Raw genomic sequence first — 25,456 nt, forward strand, 5'->3', positions numbered from 1 at the left:
TCTGTTTGTGCCCAGTTAAGATCTGGCATGCTGCCCTGGCTGTGCAAACTGGGCCCTTACTTTGACTTCAGTATATGCTTACCAACATGGTTTTTACTTAACACAGGTTTGTAGTTTTTTTTTAATACAACTTCTAATCAGTAAAGGTTTTAATGATTCATTTGGTGTATTTTTTTTCTTAATTGCATGTGATGAATTTGCTGTATGGAGACACATTCACATGTTCGTTCCTGTGTATACCTAATGCAGGCAGTGATCAGCGCATCCTGTGTTTTAATGTTTCACTAATCCACTGTTCATTAATTGTCATTCTTTGAACAATTACTGAAGTAGATGAGAATGCACTACTTTTTGATACTACATTCTAACCTTACAGAGTACTGCAAGGGGAAGGTTGATTGTTGTTTACAGCTGGAACACATGATATTTCATGATGCTGAAACACTGCTTGCATGAATTGCATCACCAAATCTCCTTATGATCTATATCAAATTTTAAGAATTTTTTAAACCCACGTATCACAAAACTTCACAACTTGAAAGAATCCACCCACTCCCCTCGTAATGTAGCTCTTCTTTACTTGTTGTATCTGTGGTTGCATATTGCTTCCTGCTCTGCATCTCTTAGGTTACCTCCTCCTCCCACTCAGATATCCTCTCTAGCATTCACTAGATGCCGAGTGGAATGGCCACTCCCGCCATTCAGTTCTCTGAAGAGTTGCCTATAGATCGTTCTTTTGTTCTTTTCAGGCCATTTCTGCTCCCATGTTTACATGCATCCACCCACCTAGTTGTTTGGTACTTTACTTTAGTGGGCTTTGGTCTAGGTGTATGAGGTTCTTTTTAAAGGTGTGTTTATGTGTTTTCTCAGCCTACACAATGGTGTTAAGCATTTTTTTTTTGTTACTGGCTTTGTATGTCCTTCGCACTACATCTCACCTTATGACCTGCTACTTAATTATGTGTGAAGGAGAACGATTCTGTATAAAAGTGCTTTTCCAAGTTTTAACAAAGGTCCTCTTTCTTCAAATTCTTGTGTATTACTGCAGCAGCACAGCTGCAACTTCTAATACATTTTTTTGCATTCAAATAAGCATTCAAACAACCTACTGACAGATTACTTTTGTCAGTTGAGAAACATACAAAATAAGCAATTCCAATGCTTCCAATGCACTGAGTGACAGCGAAATGGGTGTATCAGTAATGAGGTCAAATGTGAGATTAGTTATTTTTTGTCTGCAGATCAGAGTTTTTATATATTTTTATAGTCAACAAAATAAAACAAACTATTTCATTTTATTCTGTAAAATAGGGCTGAACAACATAAAATATATATATATATATGTATTTTAACAGATTGTGGATGTGATTTATAGGTCAGGGCATCTCTTAAGTACCAAAGTGCCTCATTTACAATGTTATAATGTGACACATTTTAGCTATGCCATGTTGTGATTTCGATAATATTTCAATCAATTCTTCAGCTCTAATATAGAAATGGATTTAGCTTGAATTTACCTCCAAAGACATTTTTGTAGGCCAAGGCTGGAATCACTATTGCTTCTAAGTCATTCAAACAAAATATCAGGCTTCTCAGTACCTGGCAAGTGGCACTGTAATCACTTTGTTCCAATGAAGCTCAATACTTCTGTCAAGTAATACTTCAGGGATTGCTTTGTAATTTCACAGTGATTGCTTCGGATCACAGTCAGAAGGATTTTGCGATTACAGCCACCAGTAGAATAGCTTTGTGACTTGTCCCAGTTTGTAAATGTTATGATGAGGGGGTGGTTGGGTGGACGGGGGACGACGTACTCAATTATTATGCAATTACTGTACAAGCACATTAAAATGGGGCACTGTGTAATTACATATTAAACTTCAGTTTTAATTGAATTGTTCCCTTTTCTCTATAGGTATATAAACGGTATCAAATGGATTGAGCAGGGTTGTTGCAGGGTTTGAGTCTTCACATATTGTGCAGAAGAATGATCGCTGTCCACACTTGTGTGTTGTGACTCTGTCCTAAGCAATAGGTTTGGATTCGTGCCCAGAGCCGCTGCCTCCCAGTAACGGACAAAAAGTGGGTGACCGCTACACTGTGGGTGATATGGTGTCCTTCCAATGCGATCAAGGTTTCTCCCTACAGGTAGGTGAAAGCACGCAGTGCTGGTCAAGCAGATATCTAGCTCTCCTATGGTCGGATATGATTCACGTATCATATCCACCTGCCTGGAGTGACAATTACAGGGAATACCCCACAGGATGAGTCTGTCAAGGCAGCATTAGTAAATACTAAGTACTATGACATGAAGAGTAAGTTAGGCAAAAAATGTGGGAATGCACAAATGTGTGGAGTAACTGTCCTTGTATTTATGCTTGCATCTTTTTCTGATGCATATTTTAAGTGTGCGTGTTTGTGTGTGTCTGCTACAAAGCAGCTTTAACTTCCTCCAATCCTCCTCAACTGGATAGTGTTTCTGTGGCGTTTGGAGCTATAGAACCCTCAAATGCCATGGGCGATGGATTGTGTTAACAGTCGCCTTACTAATCCCACAACAAGCTTTCTTCCAAGCTCGAGCATTCACTTCTTTTCATATTCTCTCTGGACCAGCCAGCAACTTCTTACACACATCTTCAGGCTGAGTGTCTGAACACCAGAAATAGACTAGAGGCTTTCATAGAAAAAAAGTATGGCTGAGGCTTTTTTTAGTTCAGGTGTATGTGTGTTTGTGTAAATGTGTAATACTACTCTGCATATAACAACAGTGCTAGGTAGGGTTAGTACCATTCACATTTGAACCGAACTGGCCCCTGGTATGAGTATCCAACAGTACCTTTTTCAGTACGTAACTCTTTCTGTAATAACAAAAATGTAAGTGGTATAATTCACTTAAGTATTGCTAAATTCACACACTATTGGTTGCATGTTTCCGACATACAAAAAAATACTGCATACTGGTTAGCATACTAAATAGCATGTTGGTAATGAATTTAGCTATCTCAAACAACACTTATTCGTCTAGCTAATTAATTACCAGAAGATGTTGATGAAGTTGTCCTGTCCTCACTTAAAGTTTTGATGTCCGTGGAGGGTTCAACTTCTTCACCGTGGCTGCAGGCACCCTAATGTAAGCTGCTAAGGAAAACCTGTAATATCCATCACTTTGAGGTTGCTTTTGTATCCAACAAAAAACAAATCTAAAAGCAGAATGGGTGTCTTTTCTTGTTCTCTCAGGCTGTAACACATCTCTCTGTGGTAAGACCCCTGGTGGTACTCTTGCTGCCCAACTAGCATCAAGAGGTCCCTCTTCTACTCTCGATACCATCAAATATTTACACACAGAACCTTGAAAAGAGGATTTTGAGAAATCCAAAAATCCTACTGTTAACTAATTCCAAAGATCCACAGGACGGATATAAAATCTGTTGAAAGCAGCTGTCGTTTTGATTCTTCATGTTCTTTTTTTTTTGCACAGTATTTTGGAGATGTTGAATATATTGTTTTTGTCTGTTTTTTCTGAACAGGGTAATGCATATATTACCTGCATGCCTGGTCCCGTCAGAAGGTGGAATTACCCCGTACCTCTTTGTTTAGGTAATGTATTATTTTATAATCGGACACTGCCAGTGTGCAGAGTTTCAATGAGGTGATATTGTAGACAATAAAACCCATGTTTGTCGCATCAAACACAGTCAGCCTCTTTCTTTTGTCGGTTGCCATTCAACCTTTTCACATTGACTTTTCCCTTGTTTATCTTCTGCCTCTTTTATTTTTCTCCCATATCAATACTTACTCATACACAGACACACAATAGATCAGCCTCACAGAAGACTTGTTATTGTATTATGGAAAGCAATAATTTCATTCTAAGATCCGGAGTGGAGATGATGGGTGGGCGTGTAGGTCTTGGAGGGTGTGGATTATGAATTTAGTGCTTTCCCTTTCAGTTAAAAATCAATAAGGATTACCACCATCTCAGTGTCATTTTATTTCTGATACCCCTGATGCCCCCAATTTAGACATGTACACAAACAAACTCACAACATGCATTAGGGCGTACACACCCTTACTGTGCATATAAACATACAGACAGAAAATGCACCACATGCTCTTCATGTAAGTGTTCTGTCCCTGTGGTGTTCACAGTTTACTACAGACATAAATCCTAGCTTTACTGTTGACAGACCTGTTCTTGGACAGTTGTGTTCGCTTGTTAGCTCAATTCCTCGCTCGTTTACAGTACATATGCCCAACCCCAACACCCCGGGATCTGTGTTCACTTTGTTGCTGATAAACTAAATCAAAGTAATTGCATGCCCCTGCACAAATAGTGTTACCTCTTCATAAGTGCCTCTCCTCGCCACTTGTCTTTCTTTCCATGTGCAAACCGGTCAAGCAGGTTTTCATCCACCAGCAGTACAATTAAACCCATAATAATATTCGCCTTGTTTTGGCCTTGGTTGATAGTCCCCAAAGAAATGGCAGCAACACTCTAGTGATCCCATTTGCCACATAAATAGGCCTATTGGGGTTTGGATAGTTACACTGATGCCTCTGGTGGCAGTACATGCATTACACCTGGGTGTTTATGTAAGACTAGAATACGTGCCACAGGAGAGGGGGATGTCGTGTAACCTTCACAGCAAGCTGAAGTGATCTCTAGCGCACAGTCAAAGAAGAGACGAGGTGTGTTGTAGAGGGAGGGTGAGGTAATCACTGCCACCGCTGAGCAAAACTGTGGTGCTGTATTGAATATTGTCTCCCTCATTTATTTTAATTCAAAGCACCACCAAAGAAGGGATGTGCCCGGTTGTGTTTTGTTTTTTTCACAAATGCCCTTATGGAGCATTATCCACACAGTTGAGCACTGACATGCTCAAACACAGATATAAGCACCCCACCGCCACCGCCTCCCCCTCCCCAATCCCGAACTCGTAAAACTCATTCACAGCCCTTCATTCTCTCTCTCACCCACAAGAACTGCCCCTGTTTGACAGTCAAAGACATGACCATATAAAACACAAAAGTATTGCTACTCCTCAACCTTTTCATACACATACAAAACAATTAATGTCTGTACTGAAAGCCACACATACACAAAGACACAATGCTCTTTGCCTTCCCTCCATATTGATCCCCCAAGTCACTGTTTCTTTGTTTTCCCATTGAGCCGTTTCAGTGGAGAAGTGACATGTTCTTTCTCCTTGGTTGGTCTCCCTCAGCTCAGTGTGGCGGCTCTATGACAGACTTCAGCGGCGTCATCCTCAGCCCAGGCTTCCCAGGGAATTACCAGAGCAGCCTGGACTGCAGCTGGAGAGTTCAACTCCCGATTGGCTTCGGTTCGACATCACCCTCTGTCTTTCCTCCTCTCCTCTCCTCTCCTCTCCTCTCCTCTCCTCTCCTCTCCTCTCCTCTCCTCTCCTCTCCTCTCCTCTCCTCTCCTCTCCTCTCCTCTCCTCTCCTCTCCTCTCCTGCTATGCTATGAATATACTAAGAACTTGCTAGTGCTAATGGATGCTTTTAACATTGGATTTGAAGTAATTTCCTATCACAGTACCTAAAATGTATAGACGCATTCATTCACTTTTGCTTTGTTAATATATTCTTGGGTTGTCTCATACATTAACTCTTTCTTTCTGCTTTTTAGGCATCCACCTGCAGTTTCTTAACTTCTCCACAGAGCCTGTTCATGACTATCTGGAGGTGCGCAGTGGGAGCCTGGAGACAGGAACAGTGATTGATCGCTTCAGTGGCCCTGTGGTGCCAAACTCTCTCTTCAGTACCACACATGAGACCACTCTCTTCTTCCACAGCGACTACTCCCAGAACAAGCCTGGCTTCCACATCGTCTACCAGGGTGAGGAAAAAAGATTGGTCCTCATGGTAAAGTTAAAACGGGATGCTATCAGAGCAGCAGCTGAAAAAGTGGAGAAGGCTTAGGAAGTTTGCTAACACAACACTTAAAAGAGCATCGGTCAGGTTAGATATAGACCAGGGACAAAGATGCAAGGCAGACACTCCCACTAAGGTTGTACGATTACAAAAGTTTAAAGAATAAAGAAAATAAATCAATGTTGACCTCCACTGAGGTATTGAAGAGCACATATCCTTGAATCATAATGTTGTTGGTTCTGTTAGTGGGGTATTTTGTGTTTTGAAGCACCTGTGGAAAAGAAAGTAATAATAAAAGACAAGAAATATGGCAATGCTTTGAATTGGAACCTTGTATCCTCATAGTGTTCAATCTTTTATTAACCTCCACCACTGTGTATGGTATTTTTTTCTCTAGCATACGAACTACAGAGGTGTCCGGACCCACGACCATTTCGTAACGGCATTGTGATTGGTCTGGACTACAGTGTTGGCATGACCATTTCCTTCGAGTGCCTTCCAGGTTACACTCTGCTTGGAGAGCCATCGCTCACATGTCTGCATGGAGTCAGCAGAAACTGGAATCACCCTATACCTCGCTGCGAAGGTGACCAACTAGTGCCTGTTATAAATGAAACAGTTGTTCTCCTGCCAGTGTTGTTCATGTGCAGATAAAACATCACCAACCGTCTTTTACTGTTGTTCTACCAAGACCTAAATATTTCCTCCAAATAGCCAACATTCACAATATCAACAAATTGTATTTATCAGTCATGAAATGCCTCTATTTGATGTCACTTTTCCCACGAACGTAGTGTGGAAATATATAAATAAATGTGTTCTAACAAATCCATAAGAAAGCATAATACTTATTTAGAGGCTGTGTAAAGTAAAGATGGAGATGCTTTTCCATCGCCATTACCCACTTAAAATAAGATCTTTGAAGTTATTTTGAATAGAAAAATCTGGGCTCTTCAGCCTTGTTGTAGTCCTGTCCATTATTCTGGCATATTTAAGCATCTGCCTCACTTTTACCACCAACGTAGCACCACTTTACTGAACTATAAACTGATACAGCCCATTATAATGATATATGGAGCATTTGCAAGTCTTTATAACGAAGCTGATTACACCTGTCTCTGTTGTAAATTTCAAGGAGACTCGTCAAATGTTGTTCAGGAATGATAAATTATAGCTTTCCCCTCATCAGTTAAGTGAAATGGTAACATATGTTTCCGGTCCACAACAGAGTTTGGTATTTGTCTGAGAAAGTGGTAAATAGTTTTGTTTTGCTCCACATTGTTCCTGTCGAGTTTACGGTCCTTTTTTTGTTGTCAAGGGCAGTGCTTTGGCTTTGACTCCCTGTTCAAAGTCAAATTTTAACACATTCTCTTTGAAGGGGTATGACAGGGGGGTTATAGTGTCTGAGCTACTCAGTGTCATCAAGTTCACGGGAACCCGTAACCGTCCCCTGCAGTTGCATGTAACAGGTGCATGCACACCCCCCTCCCCTCAGTATCACAGTGAAAACCCAATAACACACAGTTATGGTTTGTTTTATCAACAGTTAGTGGCGATACTGGCATAAAAGCAAGTTTTATGACTTCATGTAAATCAAAGACTGGGTTTCTATTTTTATCCAGCCTCCCTGACTTTCTTCCCTCCCTCCAGCTCTCTGTGGTGGGAATATAACATCCATGAATGGCACAATTTACTCTCCTGGACACCCAGCCGACTATCCACACTTTCAGGACTGCATGTGGACTGTCAGAGTACCTCCTGGGTATGGCATCTACATCAATTTCTCTGTTATCAATACAGAGCCAATCTACGACTACATCACTGTGTGGTAAGTGCTCATTTTTCTCACAGCATGACATAATTCATCAATCATCAAACATTAAACACACACCGTTTCTGTATACAGAGCTGCATACAGATTATTGGCAGGATTTGGCAATTACATACATACATACATACATAAAATTGTGTGTGTGTATCATTCACCATGGTATTTTTAATATTGTTTTAATATTTCTTAATTTATTTTTTTATTTTTAACTCTGTTATTCTTTTCTTCTACTTTTGGTTCTTGTGCTCCTGTAACAAGTGAATTTCATGGTTTGGGATTATTTAAATTAATCTTATCTTAAAAGGGAACTTTGCATCACTACAATTTTGGTAGTATATGCAAATTAACAATTTTAAACCATTTTGCCTGCACCCCAGAGCCCCCCACTTTTTTGCTCGCAAAAATCTGTCAACAGCCCGAGGATCTTTGCTGTTGTATCACATTTTGTAAGCGTGCATCCACAGAAGCAGAGAAAAGTTGGATCTCTCTCTTGGATCAAGTGAGGGGCATCTCACCAAACTCCAGTCGAACCGTCATAACTAGGCAGGACTGATTAACTCTAAACCTGTTACTACACTGCCTATTTCTTGCCTTAAATATATTTAAACATATTTTAGCATACTATTTGGTATGTTTGACAACTGAAGTTTTATTTCTTTACTGAAGGATAAACTGAAGACCATATAAGATTTTCAGAATAATATGTTGTACTAAGGCAAGAATTTCCCGACTCATTGCAAAAGCAAACTCAAAAGCTGCACACAGTGGATTTAACACCATGTTGTTAGGACTTTAGGCAAGTTGGACAAGTTTTGCCTGCAGCTTTTCATATGACATTCGTATTAGATGAGCCAACAGCCAAATCCAAACATGTTGACCTTTGTCTGGACATTTGTGGATTCATTTTTATTTTCCTGACAACTTTCCACTCAACCGTTGGCTAAGAAAAAATACATTGTTGTACGTGATGAAATGAAAAGTAAACTCTGAGTCACGGTGTGTCCCTCTTCCCCCACTCACTAAACTTAATGTCGATGTTTAACTCCAGCTCCCCAGCGAGGTTTAAGTAATAAGACAGAAATGTATAAAACTATGAAAACATCAGCTCTGAGTTACCTGGGATGTTTGTTATTATGCAGAAACTTTAACTGTTGACAGATAAATGTATGGCAGTAAATAATTTTATACTACCTGCTTGTTATAACTCCATCAGTTGTCTCTCTGTGTTTCTCCTTCTCCCTCCACCTTTCTGTAGCCTCTCTCTAGTATAGTAAGCCTCAGGCAGTCATGAAGCTGTCCTCATGGGTGATAGAGGAGGGAAATGCCTTCCAGCATCTGGGGCTACCATTCATACTATTAGAGGAAGGAGCTACTGGCACTACTGTTTCCAAAAGAAATAGCGCAAAAACAATGTGTCCCCTGACGGTAACAATGCCTGACTGCCGTCTCCCATTTTGCTGATCACTCTGAAATGAAACTCCAGTAAAATGTATTTTACGTACATACACATACAAAAAAGCATTTAGTGTACATCATTCAGCTGAATAGGAGCTATCTAAAAGTACAAGTGATGAATTACTTACAGAAATAGCCTTTATATTTAATAGAAAGTACTGTCTTCTCACATTAATTTTTCTTTTTATCCTCACAAAAAAGTAAAATGTGGTCTGTCCCCACACGCTACCCAAAAGGTGTTACCCAACTTAATTAGGCTACTTATTTCAGCTACAGATTAAGGCAAAATTCTTACGAGGGTTTGAAAGTTCTCCCCTGCTCTCATTAGCAGAGGTGCCTCTGTGTTCTGTGCAGTCAGCAGCTAATGCATGCCTCATAAATGACTCCACTGTAAATTACAACTTCTATTAACACCTCACAGCCATCCACCCATCCGTCTATTCGTCTTGGGGTGGGGGATATGGAGAAATCTTCATGCTAAATGTAGTTTTATGTTGCAGTGGGATACATGTTGGGATAAAGTGCATTTCCTGAACAATCTAGAAACACTTTCTATGTACAGTATAATAACCAGGTCGGAAGCTAATCCAATGAATTACATACCTGTCATATCAAGTAACATCATCACAAAGACACAAACATCCTGTAAATCCAATGTTGCCATTAATTAGCCCTGCTCATTAATTAGCCCTGCTCATTGAATTGCGGTATCGCATCACCTAACAGAGCTAGAGATAATAATTGGTTTAGCTATCTCAGTAGAAGACGGTATACAAAATCTACGGTCCACCAAATCTCAATCATTTCACAGCGTCCATATTGTTATATTGGCCAACCCCACATCTGTCTGTCCATTTATTCCCAGCCACTTCCTTCCTTTCTTCTTTCCAGCTCCACCTGGGACATCCTGAGTTTCACCCAGCCCAGCTGGAGTATATTAGCAAGTTCTGGGTCTGCCCCCCGGTTCTTCTTCCAGTCAAACATGCCTGATGTAGCTCTGCTTGAAGGCCTCCCAGGGGCATCCTAATTAGATGTCAGAACTACCTCAGCTGGCTCTTTTCAGGAGGAGCAGTAGAGCAGCAGGTCTACCCCAAGCTCCTCCCAAATATTCAGCTTCTGTATTACCCCAACCTGCGCATATAGCTCTTTGAGCTCTTTGTATCTGTAAATTGAGAAGTTAACCTTCAGGCTTAGCTCCATTTTGACCTTACCCTTGTTCAGGAACAAGGCCCATTGATACTTGAACTCTTTCACAGGGGAATGCAGCCCCCACTGCCAAAGGTGGGCACTGTCCAAGATATGCATCACACATGACTGTCTGACAATGCTCAGCATCTCATCCACCACTAGTATCATACAAATAAACATGCTAGTGTGGATAAAGTATGATTTTTGAGTGGATACATGTCATTGAACTGGTGATAAACTGCCTTGTATTGTAGCTATAGTAATGCAGATGTGGTAATGGCACTCCCATGGACATATCTACCCTTCACAGATAACAGCCAGTTCTCCCTATCCTCCATTAAGGGTGAAGATCAAAAAGGTCATTACGATTCAATTAAATTTTGATTCCCAGGGCTACAGTTCCTTATACGTCATGTTATTCAGTTAAGGGCTTTAGGATTTTGTGATAACATCCATATATTTTCTAAACGTTTTTATCCCTCCGGGGTCATGGGGGCTGAAGCTGAATGATAACCATACACTCATTATGCACACACACATACAGAATATTAACAGTCTCAACTAAATTTAAAGGAATGTTTTGCAAGATACAAATAGGCCTCAAAAGCTGTTGTAAATGTTGCACATTTTTTTCAGAATTCTGTACCATTGATTTTCTTTTTTCCCCCTGCAAACTTTATTCCCCCATCAATATGTAAGATGGCTGGAGGGGGCAAAAGTTTCAGTACTGTACTGCCTCATCAGTTAACGTATACTCAACTTCTCCTTTGACACTGTTGATTAATGTGAAACTTTCTCTTAGATCATCAGAATGACTGCTGGGGTCCACAAGACTGCTTGGGGATAACTAGACATGCTCTTTGATCCCAGGAAGTTATTACTGGTGTTTATTCATAAATCATTTGCTCTCTCTTCTCCTACTTTACTTTTTCAATCCCACTACAACCACAACTCTCTACCTCTCTATATCTCTGTATCAGGGATGGACCTGACCAGGCCTCGCCTCAAATCGGTCAGTTTAGTGGCAGCTCTGTGCAGGAGGGTGTGTCCACCACCGCCAATCAGATCCTCATCAAATTCCACAGCGACTTCAGCACCAGTGGCTTCTTTGTGCTGCATTATTACGGTAACCACCCCTTTGATAGCAGCTAAGTAAAGACCGTTTGTTCCGCACTGTAATGACTCTCATTCATTTGATCTTTACTTCTCTACCTTGCTGGAACCGTGCTGTAGTTACAAAGACGGCATGAGAACAGAAGGATATTGTCCCAGTGTTTCTATACTGCAACGACTTTAATTTTTGCCTTCTTTACAAGTCATTATTTGGCCTTTCTCATTTCGCTATGTGGAATTGCCACTAGTTCTGTGTTATGATAAATGATTAATGCCCTCTTATGCCAATTTTTCTCCTGCACTATTAAAACGCCCCTTTGAAAAGAAGCTGATTAATAATAAAATGGCCCCCATCTCAACTAAATTAGTGATTGGTTTTTGATGATCATGAACAGTGATAGGTGACAATTTATGATCTAATCAAATTTCAGTGTGATGGCAGCGTAAAGAATGTGCCACAGTTGAATAGAAAATACAGACGCACACACTCTTTCTCTTTCTCTCTTACTTGAGTGCACACATACACTGTTGCAGAGTTCAGTATTTGTCCTCTCCTCAACAGCATACCAGCTGAGAACATGTCAGCCACCCCCTCCCGTCGCCAATGCCACCGTCCTAACCGATGATGACGAGTTTGAAATAGGTTTGTCTTATTTTATTTTGCTTGTTTACTGGCCACGGACTATGCATAATAAAATAAATCGGTGCCAGACATAAGGTAATTTGTTTGGACAGCCCTGGGCAGAAAGGAAAAATAGGAATGGACATATCAAATGGTTCTAGCCATTAATTAATCAATTCATTACCCTGTAAGTTGAGTCCTTTATTTGTTAATTGAAACCATTGTTGGATGTTTATATCCTTGCTGTTAGTCTTCATTCTCTTACCTTTTTTTGAAATTAATTTAATAATCCATCTGTCCATTTCAAAAATGAAACTTTGTCTGTGGTACATATATATTTGAACATGTACATTTTTTTATAATACTGTCGCTGGACAGATGTTTTGCAATGTGCTCTTTCTCTCTTTCTCTTTTCCTTTCTTTGTTGCTCTTTGCTCTTCTGTCTTATATTTCCATATCCCTTATGAGTTTTCCATCTACTTATGCTTTATGCAATAAGATGTTAGTTTGAGGGCAGTGCCAATTAGCTCTCTATATAAGCTGTTTATATTTTTAGTGTTCAGAAGTGGAAGTCATGTGGCTAGTGGCTGCCTTAATTTGCATCTTTGAAAGTGAATGTAATTTTGATGTTGTGTGTGTGCTCGTGTACAAGTTTGCTGCTTTGTAATATAATGAAGTGCCTTTAGTACTCCAACTAGCTAAGGGGATGTCAATCTTCATTAGAAAATGTGTTGTTGATTACTGTTGCAAGCCACAGTACTGAGAAGATTTTTACTAACATAGCTCTGTGGGGATGTGTGTGTGTGTTTTTGTATATGTGCGTGGTTGGGTGGGTGGATGAATGGATGGATATGTTTTTCATGTCCATTCCCGGCCTGCGTGTGCGTGTGTCTGTATGATTGGGGGTGTAAATTACCTCACAGGGGACATTATTCGATATTCGTGCCTGCCTGGCTTCACCTTGGTGGGCAGTGAGATTCTGACCTGTCGACTAGGAGAACGACTGCAGATGGATGGACCCCCACCAGTCTGTCAAGGTTGGTTTTATTCAGTGTGTGAGTTTAAGTCTATGGCTATGTTCTTCTTTCTGTGGCTTCAGGATTGTTATTCTCTTTGTGAGTAAAAGTATTCCTCTCAGTGTGTGTTTGTGTGTCCATATCTTTGTTCAGTTATGTGTGCCTTTTATGTGTGTGCTTGACGCCACTCTGCCAAGGTTGGTTGCAGTCAGCAGCACCCACTGTTGATGCATCATTTAACACACTGGCAGCACGGCCTCTCTAGCAGGGTCCTGATGGCAACCAGCATCTCTGTTCTAATTTATCAAGACTCACAGAGTTGGAATACCACTGACCCAAGATCATAGACCTGCACTCCCCCAGAGCCAACACTACGCTGTGAAGGATCAGTGTGAAACAGATTACACATCAGCAGGGTTTCATCGACGAGTGTGTTTTTGCAGTGTAACAAGGTAGATGGAAGGCAGTCATAGCTGGGGTTTTTTCATAGAAGGAGATGGGAGCTTACTTTTTTCCAACAATATATGTATTGAATTTTTCTCAAACACAAGGCAGTCTGCAGGAGAAAACACAAGATTGAAATATCAAAGATAAAAGTAATAATATAAAGTAATAATCCCTCAAGAGCAGAACCCCTCCACCTCCACCACCAGGAAAGGGCAATGATGAAAGCAATGGTAGAAGGAAGAAAACAAAACAACAGTGAAAACGTACATTTTGTGAAATAATTCAAAATGTACACACATCAGTACAAAGAAATTCAAATATACATGTCTACACAGATGCATGTGTGCTTATGTCAAACATATGTTGTCATCATTTCCATATATTTCCCATGTAGTTCCTAAATCAGACCAGCATTTATCAGAGATTGAACATGTTTTTTTTTCTGATGCCATGTACAATGAAATTTCTTAAAGCCACATGTACACAGGGACTGTGCACTTTTCTATACCAAAGCAATGCATCTATTACCAGCAATCATGGCTGGTTTTATAAACTCCGAGTAAGGGTAGGGTAGGTGAATTGGGCATTTCAAACCCAATAATCTCATGAAGAATCGTCCAAATAGTGTTCTTAATTTATTGCATTTACAGAATATGTGAATAAGGTCTCTATTTTGAATCTAGGGCAAATGGATACATTTATCCTATGGAGTTTTTTTGGCGTAAAAAAGGTTCTGTGCATTGTGTTGAACTGCAAATGCTTATGGCGGCTCTGGAATGAGAGGTTAGTGCCTCCTCACATACTGATTCCCATTCACCGTCTTTAAAAGTACAGTCTAGGTCTTGCCCCCATTCGGTTCTATAGGGTTTAGTCTCTTTGAAGGCTTAAATTCTGTCAAATGTTAAGGACAAAATGCCCCGGGAGTGTTTGATATCTTAATAGGATGGGCTTTAGGGGAGGGGAGTTTTTACCTATATTTTACCCCTTAATCCCTGCTCAAGTGGCCCAGTGGGTTTGACTGATGTATAATGTCTTCCTACCCATGTAGGAAGCAGAGGAAAAGAAATGTCTGTGCTGTTTGCATCAGAGATTTTGTTTAGACTAAAAAACAAATGCCATCAGCCTGGCTGTCGTGCCAATACATCTCTGCCGCAGACATCAGAGCGCTTTGAAACCTTCTATTCCTCGTGGATAGGCATCTTTTGAAGTGCCCTGGAGTCCTTTGTCTACAAGTCTTGAGCTGATGAGCATTTCTTTCTTTTTATTTCTAGAAACTATGAGTAATCGCATTGGACGTGTGATCAAGGCATGACAGATACTAGACAAACCCAGAGCCTGCATTCATAAAGCATCTTAGAATAGGACTAGCGATTTGGAACCTATTTGCTCATCCCTGGCTGTTATTATTTGATGTCTGACTTGATATCTTGGTTCTTCCCCCTGTAGCATTTTTGAGGCAGACATTGTTTTCCTCTTACAAGTAACAATTCGGCTGATGTTATTTTAGTATATGGAAAGTGCCACAAGTAAAGCAACAAATAGTAATGGCAAGCTTAAGTCAAGTGACCTGACCAGTGATCCAGGATCTAGAAGCTACTCATATTCACATGCTTTATTTATAAAGGCTGCATGCAGCACTGCTGGTGAATAGCTATAAGTGTATGCACAAAGGTCAAAGAGACCAAAAGCATGGCAATTTGTGAACTGTAGATCACTGATGTAGGTTAAAAAATATATATAACAGGTCCTACCTTTACTTGTGCTGCTTCTGGCCTACCTAGCATTTTTCAAAATAAATAATTTATGAAAGCACAAGGGGTATGAAGTCCTGCAGGATTTATTGTTTTGCTTTTTAGACAGTGAAGAGAGATGGGAAACAGAGTAGATAAAAGCGTCATTGCGTACTGCATCATACCTGTCTGGCATACAGATGAACAATCATATTAAGCCTGACATTAATGGAATTACAGCAAAATGCTTTCCAGTGTTTTATTTTATCGTTTGGTTGAAAGTGACCAAATTAGCAGATCAGTGGCATTAGGAATAGTTTGGAATAATTTCATCTCTTTGTTTTGTGCCAAGCGAGGGCAGTCACTCACTTGAGAGTACTGGAGAATATTTCCAGCTCTCTTGTTATGTTGGTCTTGCCAGCTCACCTTGCCATGTGTAACCGACTACACAGAGCTCTGCCAAGACCAACTAGCTCCTATCAGCTAAAACTCACATACTGTACTTGAAATAATTTCACAGGCTTTAATATGTGTGACTAAATTAACGTGCAAAATCCAGATGGGCAAAGCATGTTGGGACCACTCTGGAAGAACAATACACTTTTTTTCAGTTGATTTTTATGCAAGGCAGTCCCTCATCTACCAGAATTTGAGACATTGCAAACTGCTTTGAGGTTACACAGCAGAGACTCTCATACGTCATAGTAAATGCTGTACACCGCCAAGACAATGGCTCCCCTTAATAAGGTTATTGTACAGAAAAATAAATGAGTTCGTGAGGAAAAAACAAATAGTATATACATATAGAGTCTTATAAAGAGGATGTTCTTCTTAAAATCAATACAAAAATTGAACAGATACTCAGGCAAATTACAGTAAAATGGGAAATGAATTAAGAACTGTATGTGACAGGCATGAAGTGTGCAACAAAATGTGTATATCTGGATCGAACTGCTCCTTAAAACCTGCCTTGAGCATTAAATTCTCATCATTAGGACTATTTTAGGACTTCTGGGTTAGTAATTCGTTGTTTGACATTTTCATGGATCACCTCATTATTGTAGTCAAGAATTCATTTCATTTTCTTGTGTTGGATATGTTATGTCATTGTGCCACCGCTAGCAGGAAACTAATTGCTCTCCTTGGGACATGTAAAGTTGAACTTAATTTGAGTTGACCTGCTATTCACTTCCAAGAAACTGCTACAGTAAGCTTGTAAAGGGGCCATTTCCTGTCGGCAGCTTGCCGATAGTGCAGGAAAAGGAATTCTCCTGTGTTCCCTGATTCTGATTTTGTTTGCTGTCAACCATTCTGTTAATTGTCATTTTATGCTCATAAGATAACACTTAAATGTCCTTGCCAGGCTATGCAATTTCACCCCCAAATAGCACTAGTTTTTAAGATATTTCCCCAGGCTCTGTCTTTGTAAAAGCCTATGAGGAAGGTTATGCAGTAGCTTTGATCAAGGATAGAGCCACAATTGAGTTGACTGCTGCGTTTGCCTGGTATACCATCTGCCACATTGAGGTTGAGTCTAACCCATTAAATGTTGTCATATTGATCTTCACATTCCCATTGATTTTCATGTGTCTGTCAGAAAACCTAATGAACAACAATTTCTGCTCTAACGTCATCTTAATTCTACCTATGAAGGCTTTATTATATGATGTCTCTGTAGCTGACAATATGTGTTGGTCCTTTTTTATGATGTTGTTATTCCACAGTAAAATAATCAAACAAGCAAAGGGATTACCAAGATATGTCTTTCTGTGTTTCCAAGATTTAACAAATGACAGGCTTTTTAAACAAATCATGTTGGCATGCAAGCCATTGCAAATAGTAGCTGAATACTAAGTGTAAGAGTCTTAAGACACAGTGCATGATATCAGTAGATGCCTGGATGTAATTGTAATCACTAGCTAAGGGTGGTTGGTTAATATACTTGTTCACTGTTTAATGCCGATTCCCTTGAGATGACATGCTGATTCTATTAACAAGCTAAAATGAAATTAGAAATGCCTGAAGACTTTTGTCATGTTTACTGGATTTTTTTAAACAATTGTACAGCTTTTTAGCAATGTTTTCTGATTTATTTACTGCATTGATCTGTCTTTATTGTGAACTATAATAATATATAAGAAACATAATAACATTTTTATAATATTATAATATCTGAGCCAGTATGGTAATCAAAATACTTTGGCTGCCTTGCGTTTTGTTAAACTAAGGTACAGAGGTCTACATTTGTACTGTAGCCAAACTACCATTTGAATACATTGTAAGCTTCAGTATGCTTTCAGCATAGCCTCCTATTCTTATCATGGTCCTCTAAAAACCCATCCTAGAAAGTAGCAGCATTGAGGTGTCTGAAACAGTTTTAAGCCTCTCATGATTCATTTTTTTAATCCCTGCACCCTAAGTTTGAGGCAAAGCTGTTTAAGCCACAACTGTGCTTACTGGATAGACTTGTGTTTGTTGCCTGGCAACGATAGCTTATTAAACAAGTATTGGAGGCTCAATTATTTTAATAGCATACTCTTACCAGATAGACGGCTTTATATACAGTGCATTAGATCTTGTCAAGTGAGTCAATTTCATGTATGTCTTAAAGCCGTATAGTATGCAAAAGTGCTGCAGGGAATGAGCTTCTCTACAGTGTTTAAATGGTTTTAGGTTTGGTAACCCCAGTGTAATAATGAGTAGGAAAATGATGTAGGATTGAAATAAGCAATTGTGTGTAGCAATTGCGTACACATTTCACACATTCCCTTTCAGCTGAATTTGTGCTGTCGTTATGACAATGATTCCCACTGGCTTCAGTAGAAGCAGAGGCTCCTAGTGACGACAGAAGTGTCGTGTGACCTGATGTAACTGCAACAGCTGAAGACCTCATTCTGAACTCCATCACATCACCAGTGAGAGTGTTAACTCTCTTGCTAAAATTGAGTGCTACAGACCTTGTTTTTCATCTCAAATGTGAAACTAAGTCTCTCAACTGCGTCAAAAAGCACTTAGACACCCTTTTTTTTTTTTTCAAAGTGTGGATGTTTTGAACAACAGTATAAAAATGTTCAAACAAATCTGATACTGGTTAAAAATGACTCTTCTGAGTCATCTAGCATTGTGCAGTCAACCTTAGTGAAATCAGTGTTCCTAATGTGAAAGTGTCTGTTTTTAGGGGGCATTACTGGAAATTCCTGCTTTTTTGTGTGTGTATTTTACCCTTGTGACCTATAAAACATAAATATGCATTTTCATAGTTTCTTAAAGGAAATTCAGCCTGCACATTGCTCTTTAACTTCACTCTTAAGCACAGACTCATATACCGAGGAAGCAGGTGAGCTCTTTCTAAAAACTTTCCCAAGTATATGCCCCTCACATAATGTGTAAAAAAAGAGCGCGCATTGATTGGAGATAAATAAACATATTACACTGCTTTGAGAAATGCAAAAAAAACAAAAGCATTTCGAAGCATAAGGAAGTTCTTCATACAAGTGCACTGAAAAATATTGATCATGTCAAGTCTAAATGTCACAGTAGTGAAGATATATTGCTATTTTGTATTAAATTGCATTGTTAATTTATTTTCTAAATTGATCGAATTGAGATTTGTTGCCTCCCTGATAAATAATGTACAGCGTATCTATACATATTGATTCAGCCATGTACGAGTCCTGCTACGCATCTTTTTTCTTTGATTCAACTATTGTCTTTGTTCAGATAATGTAATGAGAAATTGTCTTGACCTCGATGTATTGAGTGATTTAAAATCATAAAATCATATCTGCCTGTAATTTATGAGTTATAGGCTGTTCTAAGTGACACTTCCGCGGGAATATTCACACTGCTTTGTGTTACAACTCTTTCCCTCTGCCTTTTTTTCTTGATATATGTCCAATTGTTTCCAGTGACCTTTTTATCTGCAACAGTTGTTTGCATTAACCTTTTATATGCGTCATGTTTCTTCACTAGAGAAACTACTGTTAGCAGCCGAAAAGGAGAAGAAGGAAACGAGGCCTGTCATTATTTCACACATGCCAGCCTACAGGAAATGAAGGGAATGCTCTGAGCAGATACACATGAACTCACACACACGCACACACACACACACACACACACACACAAGCACACACAGCCTTGACACACACCATCATTTTTCCATACAAAGTAAGCTGTCTCACCTACTGAGTATTATTATTTGATAGATTGATATCAGGTGAGCCTGGTGACAACAGCAGACTCACCAGCTTAGCCCTTAGGTGCAATATCAGTCTGGCTGAAATGTAATTGTTTCAGGACTAGTTATTTTTTCAATGTAATTTCTGCTGTCAGAGTGTTGAGGGGAGGATGGGGAAGACGGTCCTTTCCTCACCTCATCTCACATTTTCTTGAATTCTGCTTTCCATTCCCTGTCTTCCAACTGTTTCTTTTGTTTTCTGCCTCCAATGAGTTTTCATCTCCCTCCTCACTTTATTTCTTTGTTGTTTCCCTCTCGAGCCCATCATCTTCCTGTAATGCTGCCTTGCCCTTGTTCTTTTTCTCTTCTTCCAGTCCAATGTCCGGCCCATGAGGTGCGTTTTGATTCAACAGGGGTGATCTTAAGCCCAGGCTACCCTGAAAATTACCCCAATCTCCAGATGTGCTCTTGGCTGATCAATGTGGAGAAGGGTTACAACATCACCCTGCACTTTGAACTCTTCCAGACAGAAAAAGAGTTTGACATCTTGGAAATATTTGATGGTTGGTTTTGCTGGAACTTTGGTGTTTAGGTTTTATGGGATAAATTTAGTGAGAAAGATACAAACAGTGTCACTTACCTGAAATGATTGAATGTTCGTCTTGTGTTGTGAATTTTAGTGCTTCCCAGTAAAACATTCATACTTTCTTATTCTTTTGTTGTTATCCACTATTTCAGCATCCGTTTATGTTCTGATTATGGTATCTGAGGCTATGTTCACACAACAGGCAAATCCGATTAGTCTGTACAGTGTGGAGCAAACTTTTTAGACGTTTATTTTCAGACTCCACAAACTATTGTTCTTTGTGTTGTCTTCCTTACCGCTCCGCTCTGGTGCACTTCGTCTCACTGGATTTGACGTTACTGTTTTGTGTTGCATTGCAAGTGACACAAAATATCCTTTGAAATCTGATATGAGTTGCCAAAGCATCTGTAGAAATCCAATTTGTATTGCATTTCAAACCACCTTCAAATGTGGTTTGGGTCCGATTTGCAAAAATCGCATTTCATGTTTTTTTTGCTCTCCAGACTTCCTAAAATCAATCTGGATACAATCTGGATATGCCATAAATGGATTTGGGCTGGTAGTCTGACCATAGCCTTAGAGCTGAAAGTCTGATTTTGGGTTCCAATCTTTTGTTCAGTAAAATAAGCCTTACTGTATGGTTGACACCTTGATTAGCTGTAACTTATAAATGTTACTGATATTTGTTATTTTGTTCTTACATATCTGTAATTAATGCTACTTATTCCAAAAAATGAAGATGCATGTCTATGTCTATCCACGTTAAAGCTTTTTTTTTTTTTTGACATGGATCTTTTTCTGGGAAACTGTGTGTGTGCGTGTGTGTTTATCTATCTCTGTGTTCAGGTCCCAATATCTACAGCCAGAGCATGGCATCACTCAGCGGTGACATTGAAACACCCTTCAGCCTGACCACCACAGGCCACCAGCTCCTGCTGCGCTGGTCCTCTGACCACGGAACCAACCGACGTGGCTTCCACATCAGATACGTGGGTGAGTATCAAAGTATGTATCCAGCTTATAATCATATTCTCCTTTTTATAGTGCTATTTGAATATATTTAGTCTCTAAACCAGAAATGTGATAAAAGTCATGGGCTTACAATTCAGGCATTTATATTTTGGGTACCGTGTAGAGACAATTGATAACATCACATGAGGGCAAATGAAGCTTCTCAACTGCAGTTACTCTATTTGACTGTGGATACAATGTGACCCCATGATTTTTTATCACAGTATGCCATGATTGTTGCAGGGTATTATTTATTGATTTTTTTAATATCAGTCAATTTACAAAAATAATACGGAAATGATAATAGTTCACAATAGGAGATTTTTTCGCACGTGCAAACCATGAAGCAGGAAGAAAGCCACTGGAAAGGCTTCAATGCTGTTATGCACTCCTTAATTTAAAAAGGTTTTAAATTGTTAATTGGCTCTTTAATAAAGCAAGTGGTGCTAAGCAAGAGCAGCATAGGGAGTCTTCTTCCATTTGAAATGCATCAATAATAATGAAAAAAGCACAAAAGATATTAATTTTTCATGTTGTGTCTCTCCATTATATTTAATACACAAGTGTGTTACTGTGAGAGCAAGTCGGTGTGATGAATTTTGTAAAGAAAACTCCTCCTTGACTTGATTGACTTGAACAGGAACTGACTTAAACTCCAGAGTGTGTCTTTTCATCTTAAATCCCTGCTATCTCTCAGTCATGCTGTTTGACAGCATTCGTGAAGCACGCAGCCCTCCCTCCGTTTTCTTGTCCCATCGGCTACTCAGTGCTCATATTCTGGAAATCAAATGTACCTTTTTTGTGTTCGATGGGCTGTAAGATGAGGGAAAGGAAGGCTATGGAACAAATAACTGGAGGATGCACCAGTATTTCATGTTGTTTAAGCAAATTGAATATGAGCGTGCCCATAGGCAAGCGAGGAATAGTGATAATGTGATTTTGAGGACTTCCTTTGCTGTGTGGCACACAGCCCGAGTGCTAAATAGATGTGACACTCCTCAGGCATTTTGCCTCATTATCTTTCTGCATTTAAAATGGAGCCTTACTGTGACTAAGAATGTTCACCTGAGTCTTTCTCTAGAGGAGCCTTATTAATGCCTCTCATCCTTTTCTCTTTTTTATTTCTCCTGTTCCCCTGATAATATCTGCTGTTCTCAATCCCCTTTTCTCAACTTCATTCTCACCTTCTTTCCTGTTTCTCTCTCCTCTCCCTCTCCCATGCCACTCATCCCCCCTCCTCTTCCCTGTTCCTTTATTCCTATTGTAGCGATGTACTGCAGTACCCCAGACTCCCCACAACACGGCTTTGTAGTGAGCCAGACTGGGGGTCATCTTAACAGCATGGTGCGCTGGGCCTGCGACAGGGGGTACAAGCTGATCGGAAAGGGCACAGCTGTGTGCAAGAAAACCACCTATGGCTTCTATGCCTGGGATGCGCCAGTTCCTGCATGTCAAGGTGAGCACATCGTCCCTGGCAGCCTTTTATTTGCAACTTCAGCCTGCCTCTTTTCTTGTTCTTCTGGTCACTGCGTCTGCCCTACGCTCAGCAGGCAGACAGGCAGGCGCTTGAGGCACCCAAGTGTCTCGACCCAAGCTCTATCCCTGAGCTGAATCCAGCCTGATTGAGAGCCAGAACCCTGTCAGGTGGAAGGGAAACAGAAATCAATCCCCCCTTCTTCTGTCAATTTCCACTTCCTCAAATTACTTTGGATAACTTGCCATTAGCATGCAATGTCTGCTGCTGTTGGGTCTCACTAAACTAATTGAGTTCTTTGTTGCACACATGTGAAGTGGGTACATTTATGTGTGCGCATGGTTGCATCCACTAGCACAGACACATACACTCACACAGCAGCAAACAGCAACAGATGGTGAACTGAACTGCATTTTATCATGATGCAGTGAAATCCAAATATGTATGTCATGTACTTTAAAACGACTTTACAACACTTCACACCTGTGATTTATTCAGTCAGTTTTGTAATTGCATCTTTTCCAAAGCACATAAACTCAACCAATGCAGACAAACTAATACATTCATACAGATGCTGTCCATCTGCTGTCTGCTAGATGGTGGAGATTACATTACAGTATGTTCAATCTTTTATTCTTTACAGTCCATATTGCATGATATGTCGAGAATGTCCAGTGAATTAATCCATTGATTTAGCTCTCACATCTTAAAGAGCATTGACCTAAAGTAATATTTCAGGCCCACTGAACTTTGAAGCTTTGATGAAGAAGTTACTCTTCAAACAATGAAAATTTCCATCTGCAGTGTAGAAAAGTGTGATTAGCTCTGTTAGATTGTGACTTAGCAGTACTCACAAATTAACGTTGATTGATTCTCTCTTGGGGTTGTGAGGGCCAATGTGATTGCCCCAGGCCATATTTGCAGATTTCTACCTTTGATGTTTCATATTTTGCAGCTACCTTTGCTGCTCCATTTTATGACATGTGTGTGTTTGCCTACCTGTGTCTTTTTAGTGTGGCCCTGCAGATGTTGGTTACCTTGCTTTCTTCACTCCATCCTACTTGGCTGAGATGATAAACAACTTGAAACATACTAGCTTGAGCTTTCTGTCTGATTTTAAGTGCTGAGGCCACAGTTACCCAGATTTAGTCTGTGTATGGACAAGACACACATTGTTACAGGGGAGTTTTTCAGTGTGGGAGTGCTTCATTCTTCTATATGTTAGGAAGAGTCGCTGTTAAATTATTGATTGAACCAGTCACTTTAATGAGTTAGTCTTTATTAAAATAATTCCTTATTTTTGAAACGAATGCAATATCATCCCAACTATTTGTTTTGCACAGTTGCATAGCCACTTGTAAAGTCAATAAGGTAACTTTCATCACATGAAAATATTCTAAAGTCTTGCAAGATTTATGTAGGATAAGAATTTTGATAACATACCTCTCTTTAGTGTGTTAAACTACTTTCACTCTAAAGTGAGTGGATACACTTTTCCTCAAGGGGCCAGTCCTATGTATAATACTGTCACGGATTTCTCTGGCAAGTGAGATTTCACTGGATCAACTAAATCAAATGCAGTAGTTATTAATGCTATTAATTACACCTGTGCTCTCCCTGTTGTGACATGTCAAAAGTTACTGCCATGAATAAGCTCTGCTGGCAGTTTTCTACAGGGGAGTTCAATGTCATTGCTGAGCAAGTATTTCCTTTTTGGTTTTTACCCACTAAAACTTTTAGCATTTCAAAGGAAGAAAAAAATAACTGCTAGAAACAAATAGCTGTTTGTGTTAATTGAAAAACTAAGACTCAAAATTACTTGTGGGGTTGCACTCTCAACGCTGGTGGAAGTACATGCACGTGTACTTGCTCACCAAAATGTGACTATTCAGTGAATATTTGATTGCACGCCATGCCTATGTTTACCAGGCGTCTCTGCAAATCTCTCAAACATGTGTCTTGTACTGCGCATAAACGTGTGTCGACACTCGTCCTTTTGCTGCCCGCAGCTGTGTCATGCGGTGTGCCCAGCGCGCCAGTGAACGGAGGTGTGCTTGCTGCTGATTACTCCGTCGGCACACGGGTGACCTACTTCTGCAACAGCGGCTACCGGCTCTCCTCCAAAGAGCTGACGACCACAGTCTGCCAGCCAGACGGCACCTGGAGCAACCACAACAAGATACCCCGATGCATCGGTGAGTAGAGGATGTTGGGGGAGGAGGCAGGATGAGGGAGGAGGAGGGAGAGTAATTTAGAGAAACAGAAGAAACTGTGAGAACCCATATCATGGTTGAGCAGCGAAAAGTAGAAGTTAAGAGATAAGGATAAGAAAGAGTCATGGAGAAGACACACTGATTCTGAAATTTTGAGAGTTGTATTGGAGATGGAAAACGACATAGTTTGAAATAAAAAATTGTGGAATATTGTTTTAACAAGATGCTGTAATGGAATGTGTCATAAAATGTGGTCTGTAGTCCCAACACCCTGGATCTTTGTGGTTTGAGTACAAAAATACCAACTCATTGGGTTTTGATGATTAGACGGGTGGATGAAAGGGAGACAAATAGTTGAGAGCTGGTGCTGGGGTGAGTGTTTTACATGCCAGTACAACTCCTCCAAGTCTGCAAGTCAGTATAACGAGTGATTGACAACATTGTTTACATTTGAGACCAGCGTTTATTCCCTGCTGTATATGTGTCTCGCAGCAAAAAGGGAAAACAGTGTTTGTTTTGAAAGTCATTTGGTTTTAGAAAGTGCCAAATTATAAACAACTTTGTTGTGGAAGAACATTTGTATGCTGTAACTGCAGAGAAGTTGCTATTTACATTTTACATGGGTTGGTTTATTCCACTGATTAAAATGTTTCCATGCAATTATTTGTATTTCCTCTACGCTGTTGGGTTGTTACATA

General features: G+C 39.9%; 1 protein-coding gene across 1 annotated transcript in view; it reads left to right on the forward strand.

Annotated features, from left to right (window-relative positions):
- Window positions 1-25,456, forward strand: part of LOC141011963 (CUB and sushi domain-containing protein 3-like) — a 228,382-nt gene that overhangs the window by 150,306 nt on the left and 52,620 nt on the right. Inside the window, exons 39-51 of the mRNA XM_073485326.1 lie at window positions 2,030-2,148; window positions 3,528-3,597; window positions 5,226-5,342; window positions 5,651-5,860; window positions 6,293-6,481; window positions 7,546-7,723; window positions 11,350-11,495; window positions 12,045-12,125; window positions 13,028-13,141; window positions 19,849-20,037; window positions 20,907-21,053; window positions 22,339-22,527; window positions 24,555-24,740. Coding sequence (XP_073341427.1) covers window positions 2,030-2,148; window positions 3,528-3,597; window positions 5,226-5,342; window positions 5,651-5,860; window positions 6,293-6,481; window positions 7,546-7,723; window positions 11,350-11,495; window positions 12,045-12,125; window positions 13,028-13,141; window positions 19,849-20,037; window positions 20,907-21,053; window positions 22,339-22,527; window positions 24,555-24,740 — 1,935 coding nt within the window. The remainder of the gene's footprint in view (window positions 1-2,029; window positions 2,149-3,527; window positions 3,598-5,225; window positions 5,343-5,650; window positions 5,861-6,292; window positions 6,482-7,545; window positions 7,724-11,349; window positions 11,496-12,044; window positions 12,126-13,027; window positions 13,142-19,848; window positions 20,038-20,906; window positions 21,054-22,338; window positions 22,528-24,554; window positions 24,741-25,456) is intronic.

Source organism: Pagrus major, chromosome 17 (assembly GCF_040436345.1).
Source record: "Pagrus major chromosome 17, Pma_NU_1.0".
Classification (NCBI taxonomy): Eukaryota; Metazoa; Chordata; class Actinopteri; order Spariformes; family Sparidae; genus Pagrus; species Pagrus major.